Below are 8,883 nucleotides of genomic sequence, written 5' to 3'. Positions count from 1 at the left end.
CAGCCAATCTTTTTTTTGCGTGTACGCATCGTGTATTTTAATAAGTACTTATTATTTAAAATATATATAAATATATATATATTAAATTTTAATTTTAATTGAAAATAATTTTAATTCTACCCTGTTAAATCTATAGTGTCAAATTTATCCGTTGTTTTAGTGTAAAAGCGACTTAGATTAAATTTAACACTACATATTTAACAGTGTATATATACAATGTTAATATATACTTTACATACACGCATTTTTGAATTTTTAAATGATTTTCATGTTATATGGCACGTAAAATTACAAATATAAGTCTATTCTAAATTTTAGCATGAATTTTAGATTGTCTAACGTGGGATAACAAAAAATATTTAAAAAATCCGGAATGAAAAATATTTTTTATTGCAAAGAACATTATATTTTTTAAAATTAGTTCGCTTTCAGAATTTATTACGTTCGACATTTCGTCTATAAATCTCACTCGTGAGTCGGTTTATCTAGAACGTACATTTTCTTCGTTGGTCTCGAATAAATTTATCTTCCCAAGGATGGGCGACACCGAAAAAAATCTCCATATTTCGTATCGCAAACAGAAATATTGATACATAAAAATATTGGTTGGATAATATGCGATATTGCTATTATCGATATTTTCATTTTTAGGCAATATACGCACCGATATGCATATTGATATGCATATCGATGCATAAAAAATCGATCTTTTTGCAAAAATAACGGTTGCTTCGTTTTGAGGCTATTTCATCGATCTTTTAAATAACTATTCTAATCAGAATTTTTTCAAAATTGTTATTTTTATTTAAACTAGTATATTATATATAGATATATATAGTACTAATTGAAATATATACATATATATATATACATTTTACTTTTTATTATATGTATAAAATATCTTTTATATTATATGTATATACATTTACACATTTTATTTTTATTTTTATTTTATGTACTTATATAATTCTAATCTTATATACATTCTCACAATAATGAGTATAACCTATGATAAATAATAAAAGTTTCAATCCAATTTTAATCAGTACTAAAATAACAACGCGCTTATACATAATTAACGGAGGGCGTGGGCGCGTTTCGTCTTCATGCTCACACGCTGTAAACATAAATTCATACTCGTTGTCTATCAAATATTAAATAAAAACAAATGATATTGCTTACAAGTGCTGTAAGCATAAAATGGAATGCACTCCATATCGGAAGTTCGATATTCTTATTCAAATATCGATAGACATCAATATCGAAAGACAAAATACGGGAAAAAAGTCCAAAAATATCGATATTTAAAATATCCGTATTGTATCGACCATCTCTATTTCCCACCCACATCATTACAAGTCGCAACGATACTGCAGAATTCGAGTGACATTTAAGTTTGACATTTGTCGTGTATTCTGACCGGTTTTCTGGCCTCATTCAGTATGCATTTTCGCGAGATCGATTAGCAAGTGAGATCTGCAGCCAACTCAAGATCATAAAGACAGCATTTTAAGTAGCTTTACGCGCTTGAATCAGCTAATTAAAATTAACAGCCAATTTCGTTATTGTTATTTTACGAAATTGAATTATTCTTATGTTAATTACGCGCAGTTTACTTACATTACAGCTATTATTAATTAAGACTAGATTGTTTTCGCAGGCTCGCTTTTAAATTGAACATGCAATGGAAATGCACCTTCTGCAACGGAAATGAGATAAAATATGCATATTACGCAGATAAAAATAATTTCTGGTCCCTTTGTGCGTACGCGTGGCAATTTAATTTTAGATAGACGATTATTGACGTAAGGTACTCTTACAAGTAAATTATGTTTGCTGTTTAGCCCGAAGAGCCGTGTAAAAATTAGAATAAAACGAGGCTTCTTTAATTAAATGAATTTTCTCACTTTTCGAGGTACATATCTTTTTACAAAAAAAATTTTCTTTATTATCTACGTCTCTGTTTATTTATTTTCCTCGACTGTATAAAATATTTTTCTTAAAACGCGTGGAACAAAAGTTTAAGTTAAAATAGGGACAATTCAATTTCGCAAAATGGTAAAACGACGGCGAAATCGACTGTTAATTTTAACTGTATAAGTACACGGTTGGAAAATTAGTGTTATATTTAATACATATTACGTGTCCCAAACGGTCCACACTTTAGTGTTAATCTAACACAAGAATATGCTAGAAGATATATAACACAAATATTATTGTAAAAAATAAATATAAAAGGATGTTACTGATGTAGTTTGTAAACAAATCGCGGAAGCATTTTTTTGCAGTAAAATTAATATTTATATTAAATTAACACATATTTTATTTATTCATTTTAGAATTTACGTTTTAAAATAAATACATTATTTTTATACTATTTGTTTATTTACTCATAAATTATGTTATTTTGATTCTAAAAAATATTACATATCAATTTAACACAAACTTTTTATATAATATAATCACATTACAAATTAACATTCGAATATGTTAAAAATTAAAACAAAATTTTAACAACCTGAGTGGACCGTTTCCAACACAAGTTAGAAATGTTTTTTACTATGTAAAAATTCATATCCTGAATATCTTGTTATTTACAGTCCGTGAGTAAGAAAATGATTACCGTTGCTTTTTTTTCCTTTATTTCACATTACGTGCCGTTTCTTCTTACAGGTGACACGAATATGGGTGACTCACGTGCACGCGCGTGTGAATAGGTAAAAATATTGATTTTTTCCATTTATCCTTTTGTATTTATATAGAGATGCTTCCGTATCTATCCCGGCATCTAAACTTGTGCAATACTTTCGACCCATTATATCACCTCTATACACAATGAAGCTACCAGCTATTGTTACGTACGAAGGTAATAGCGATTGAGGAGAGGACAGGGGAGGCATAAATTGCGGGCGGGATCTACCGCAAATATAATTACCGCGATAATTTCACTCCCTTGCCATATTCCACTGTTGCTCCTGTGATGTTGTTTTTGACAATATCGCGCGAGATAAACACGGTGTATGTTTTTCCAGCATTATTAGGAAAATATTACAATGGAATTGCATCGATTTACGATTAAATACATGATTCGTTAAAAATAATTGCGATGGTAGAGCACGCAATAGATCGCGCTTTTCAGAAAAAGTCAATTTGTAGTTCGAGACATGATTGTTTGGTTCTGTTTCCGCGCAAACAAATTGATGCCAATATTTGATGAAAAACAGAATTAAAATGGAAAGACCGATTTTGCTGAAATGTCTAAAATTTTGCTAGATTTAGATTTGAAAATAATTGTTGGACTATCATCAAAATAATTGTGTAGGACGCTTAATTAGCAAACAGTTTTAACAATCAGCTTGAACATTCTATATAATTACTATGTTGATAGTCTAACAAAATTATTTTTAGACCTTTAGCCACACTGAAAAAAATTACTAAATCTTAATATATATTTCTTTGAATAATACTAACTAGTGTTTAGTTTCTGTAAATAAATATTTACTTAAAATTAAAAAATGACAGTTAAATCAAATTAATGATTCTTGTATTAAATAAATATATTTCATTTGGTAAACATTTATTTAGAATTATATTCAAAGAAATAATTTTTTTAATTTAATATTTTTTCTAGTGTAGCTAAATTTTTAAATACTTTAGCAAAATCATTTTTTCCGTAATATAAATGGCGAGAAATAATGTGATTTTTTTTATTAGCTCCGATTGCATCAACAGTGCGTGACAAAATGCAGATGCGATTAGATAGCAATTTCTCAGTAATATTGCGCAACTAGATAGATCGATGCTCATTGAAGCCGCAGGATACGCATGAACTTTCGTCGCCTGTCAACTGCCAGACAAATTAAAAAGTAGTGTGACAATCCCACGTCACTGCACCGGAATGGATTTTTAAAAGAAAAACGGAAAAAGGACCGCGTCCTTGCGCAATTTTACTTCGCTCTGAAGGAAATAACTTTCTCAGCAGTGGAAAATAAAGTTCCGTTCTTTCTCGCTCGTCATCGTTCCATTTACATGACGAATGCGTGCTGCGATTATGAACGTTATCGTAGCCATGTGTTGACTTTTTTTACGAATAAGATTTATGTTTCTCTTTTATTGCGGTATAAATCGCATCTGTGTTACTACAAAATGTTATACGATGTTATTATGATCTCGTTACTTTCAACATCAATTTTCATAAAAAATTTTATCTAAAACAAAGAGTAACATTTATTGTAACGTTTGTGTGCAACGATGTGTATAACTGTCGTAATAAAATCCATCTCGTGGTATGTCTGCTGTAACCGTCGAAAGTGATTCGTTTCCACTGCAAATACCGGATAAAATCCGTTAAAATCCTTCTATTCTTCATTTCTCTCTTTGGAGTCAAACGAGTCGGATAAAGCATTCGAAGTTTATTTTTGTCGTTTTATCGCGAGTTTTATCTGTGAGTTTCCTCTTCTCTTTCCTGCTCCGAGCACTAACAGCTTGCAACGTATGCAACAAACTGGTGCAAGTGCATCCAGATAGCTGCATCGTCGTCGCACGTTGCGGCACGATCGACCGCACACGTGTCATTTAGAGTATCCTCCACCACCCGCTTGCGTGTTCCTATCACCCAGGTCGTGGGTGGCTACACGAATGACGTCGTCCTATCGTGACGTCGCGATCACACACCAATTACGGTCGCGTAACCCTTAGGGGATCGCCTCTTCGAGTACCGCAAGCTTGCGTGAATGATCCCCTTTTTTTTGTAGGTTATGGAAAAACCCGGAGTCTGCTGACCTCGTTCGTTGCTTCTGTACTCGTTTTACTGTTATCATAATTCATGAACCGTGTACCTAGAACTAGAAGAAACGGTGAGATAAAATCAAGGTCTCGTTGTACTTTTATTTTTCTTTAGTGTGAGTATACTGCAAGCTTTAAATCATTTAAATAAAAACGCGAACCGAAAATAATAACGGCCTAAAAGATTCTTGAGAGTCAAATATCTAAATATATAAAAATTCTTTAAAGATGAGGGAAATTTTTTTAAAAATATTTTTACGAAGAGGAAATTCTTTCTCTTCGAGTTAAATTAATGTATTCCGAAACGGTTTTTGGTGGTAAGTTCTATTTTTGTAAATTTTGATAGCAAATTTAACTTTGAAGTCCAACTTGACGGAGGATTAAAATGTTCGAATACATTTACATGATTTATTTGCGCGTGAAATTTTTCAACAAAAAAGTCAATTTCACTACTGCAATCATGTGCATTTGTTTAACTGGCTTTAACGATTATCGACGGCGAGCTGATTCTATTTTGGTTTCCCAATTGTGTCGTTTGTGACCTTAACGAGCAACACCGAGATCGGTGCAACGACGAGGTACCTTTGAACCTGGAAACTCGCCAACTTCCTCGAGGGCAAGGACAAAGCCGGCCAATAGATTACGCCGCCATCCGTTACATTGCCACTGGTATACTCGTAATAACAGGTCGTGTTAGTCATTACATTGTCATTATTTTCATTTTCCACCCCGTCCCTTTAACGAGATATATCTATTTTGTAAATAATGCGTCTCCTACATAAAAACTCTAGATCTATTTGCACCTCGATGCGGTTATTCCAGACAGATCCGAGACCACAAGTTAGTGGCTGGATTCTGATCGTGAGTATTTTGGAAGTGTTTTCCCAAGATGCTGCTTGTCTATGTCCACATCGGACGATACGAATCTTGTGATTTTCTGCGTTACAGATCCAGACCCCTTGGGAATTCCATGCGGTTTGCGAGGATGGTCGTTACGAACTTACTCTCGTTGGGATAGTTATTGGTTGGTTGGATCCTGCGTGTCCGTATTTGATTTAATTGTTGACTCTAAGGGTGCCTCTACAAACTCTACATAATTCGCAAAACGTAGTTTGCAAATGCTGAAGCAGAATGACAATTATCGCACGCAAAACACATATGAAAACACAGATGAAAACCAACTGCATGCAGCAATGAAAAAACAAACACAAATCTTCATTTTGCGTCTGCGTTTGCGAACTACGTTTTACGATTTGTGAATTATATAGAAGCATCTTAATATTTAAACGTCAACTGTTTGCGTTTGCAATATTATAAGATCATTTTTTAAATCTCGAATACGTAAGAGAGATTTTTGAGATCTCACTATATATATATATTTTTTTTTCATTTCTAATATCTTTGATGGATTTTTTTTTAGATAATTTTTAGAAGAACAGGCTATTTCTTTTTCCGAGTATTCAATTTAAAAATATTCAATTTAACCCTTATGGCCCGTCTACACTTAGTAAGCTTGATAAGCTTTAAGAAGTAAGAATAAGAAATTTACCAATCACAGTCGATTGTGAAAAGAATAATCGACTGTGATTGATTGATTTCTTATTCTTATTTCTTAAATCAAACTTACTTTGCATATTGTAAACGACGTCTTACAGGATAAGAAAGTGGCGCTGTAACAGTGTTATATTTTGAGGCAAGGGGAATGTAATAAAATAATAAATTATAATAAATCTTGCTCAAAGAAAAGCTCTGTAAGGTTTTGAAAATAGATCCCCACCTCTAAAGATTAAAGTAATTTTTTATTATTAGTTTTTGCAAATTTTCATTTTAAGAAATCATACAATTGAGAATTAAAATTAATACACGGAGAGAATTTTCTTTTAAAATTTACCCTGAAAATATGATATGTAGAAAATGTGTTACAATACAATATTTTAAAGATTTTTATCATGCACTTCAGTAAAATTGATCAAACTTATTTTATACTTTATTGTAGTTTTATTAATGAATGAGAGAGATTTACATTAAAATTCTTCGAAATAGTTGTTCCACGACTGTCATATTTTCAGGGTAAATCTAAAAAAAAAATTCTCTCCATGTATGCTTTTTACAATAAGCCATTACCTAAATAAGCTTAAGTCTTAAGCCGTAAAAAGTTGACCAATTACAGTCGAATGTGAGAAGAATAATCGATTATAATTAGTCAGTTTCTTACGGCTTAAGAGTTAAGCTTAGGTAATAGCTTTTAGAAAGTCCATAATGTTTATTTCAATGAATGTTAAGATCGAAAAAACTGAAAAAAGAAAAAGGGAATGTATATCTTGAAAGCGTTCAAATATATTATATTTTAATATTAAGCATTTTTCTCTTCGTCTCTCTAAAAGAGCATCGGAAACTTCATCCCTCCATCCTTCGCTCGAATCTTCTATCTAAAAAAATCTCATTAAAAATGTTCTTTTATCTCACTCTAATGGTAATTCGCGGCGGGAAACGCGTCTCTGTTTCTTGACCTGCCCGCACCCAGTCCAACCAGCTGATCGTTTGTCCTGGTCGCGCCGGCCACGTCGGCGTTGAGGGAGTCAGCCGAAGAGGGTAGGCGAGAACGAACGAACGAACAAACGTCGACGACGACGATGACGACGGAGCCGCGTCGCGTCTGCGCGTCCCGACGCCATCGTCGGTGGGTCGGTCGGTCGGTCGGTCGGTCGGGGGTATTGATTTTCCACGTCGTCATGTGTGAGTGTGCAGTCGCGCGCACACGCGCTGACCGCACACATACACGTACACACACGTAACTTCACACATACATTTGCCGCAACGACCGGTACACCGCGGCGCGGCTGCCAATCCGCCCGCGGAATTCCGCAAAGTCTCTCGTCGTCGAATGGTACCCTCCAGGCTACCTCGTCGTCACCTCGCGGGGGCTTCTATTCGTGATCCCGTTCGAGAAAGGTGACGTTCTCGAGTTCGCTGATTCATTTGTTCGTTCATTCGTTACCGGTTTTCGCCGTCGCGCACAGGTCGCTGAAGGGGAAGAGTTCTAATAGTCAGTGCTCCGACGTGACGTTGTCACTCCCACCCTACTCCTCATCGTCTCCGAGGGGAGAGGGTGGTCTCTGGGTGGACGTGACTCCACGAGGACGGCGTTTCCGTTTTGCCAGGTCTTGGTGAACGTCACGTCCGGTACCGCGTATTCACGTAGGGATTCAAACTTCTCCGTGCAACCGCGTCGTCCTCTCCTCACGGAACGGACGAGTCTGATCTCGTGTTCGTTGGTTGCGTGTTACAGGCTGCGGTAAGGTCGCCGTTCCGGTCTCGGTGAACAACCAGAAAGCGGCGTCGCACCGTCGCCGGTATCCTGAGGTGCCGGTAGGCGGGAAGGCAGATTCGCCGAGAAGAAGAGGAAGACTGTCGCCTGGCATCTAATCCTCTGTCAGGCACCAAATCACCAGCCGGCGATGCCTGCACCGACGTCAGCGGCGGGTGCGGCCGAGGGCGGCCCGCCCCGCACCGAACTGCAGGAGTTACAGCTCAAGGCCGGTCAGACTACGGATGAAGTGAGTTGAGATATATTGATATACATATATATATGGTATATACAACGTATATATATATATATATTTTATGTGCGTATATACATTCACGCGATGTGACAGCCACGAGGATTTACGACGCGGGGATTGAAACCAACGTAGTTTCGCTGAAACTTCGAGTTCCGATTTTAATCGCGAGGATAAACTCTCGTGTTTATCTGCGACAATAAAAAAGCGACAAATCAGCGTAAAATCCTCTCCCGCGTATCTGCGCTGTCGTAAACTTACCGAATAGAAATACTTCGTAAATCTTTCACAATTTCCAGCACATGCGTTATTAAGCATCTTGAATACGACTTATTTATCTATGTATAATTAATTTAGGATAGCTAAAAAAAAAGTAATTTATTCACGAAGCCATTATTGCATGTTTTATTCATATTTCTCTAAAAGTAATCAATGTCATTCTTAATTCGAAGAAGAATCCTTAAACCTTGATGATAATTTTTAAGAACTAATTTAAATAACTAATTTCTTTTGAATAGTAAGGAGTCTTTATAGATTG

At 35.2% G+C, this 8,883-nt stretch overlaps 1 protein-coding gene across 4 annotated transcripts in view; it reads left to right on the top strand.

Annotated features, from left to right (window-relative positions):
- The window catches only part of Snap25 (Synaptosomal-associated protein 25kDa), a 49,047-nt gene that overhangs the window by 3,574 nt on the left and 36,590 nt on the right, over positions 1 to 8,883 (top strand). For 3 of the 4 annotated variants that reach the window (XM_018455372.1, XM_018455370.1, XM_018455373.1), the window contains exon 2: positions 8,075 to 8,342. In XM_018455372.1, coding sequence (XP_018310874.1) covers positions 8,244 to 8,342 — 99 coding nt within the window. In that variant the 5' untranslated portion in view covers positions 8,075 to 8,243. Of the gene's footprint in view, positions 1 to 7,631; positions 7,984 to 8,074; positions 8,343 to 8,883 lie in introns of those variants that run through there. The other variant, XM_018455371.1, reaches the window with a different exon arrangement.

Source organism: Mycetomoellerius zeteki, unplaced genomic scaffold (genome assembly GCF_001594055.1).
Source record: "Mycetomoellerius zeteki isolate Tzet28-1 unplaced genomic scaffold, Tzet1.0 scaffold48, whole genome shotgun sequence".
Lineage (NCBI taxonomy): Eukaryota > Metazoa > Arthropoda > Insecta > Hymenoptera > Formicidae > Mycetomoellerius > Mycetomoellerius zeteki.
The sequence above is the reverse complement of the archived record's forward strand: the minus strand, read 5'-3'. Positions and strand labels throughout refer to the sequence as shown.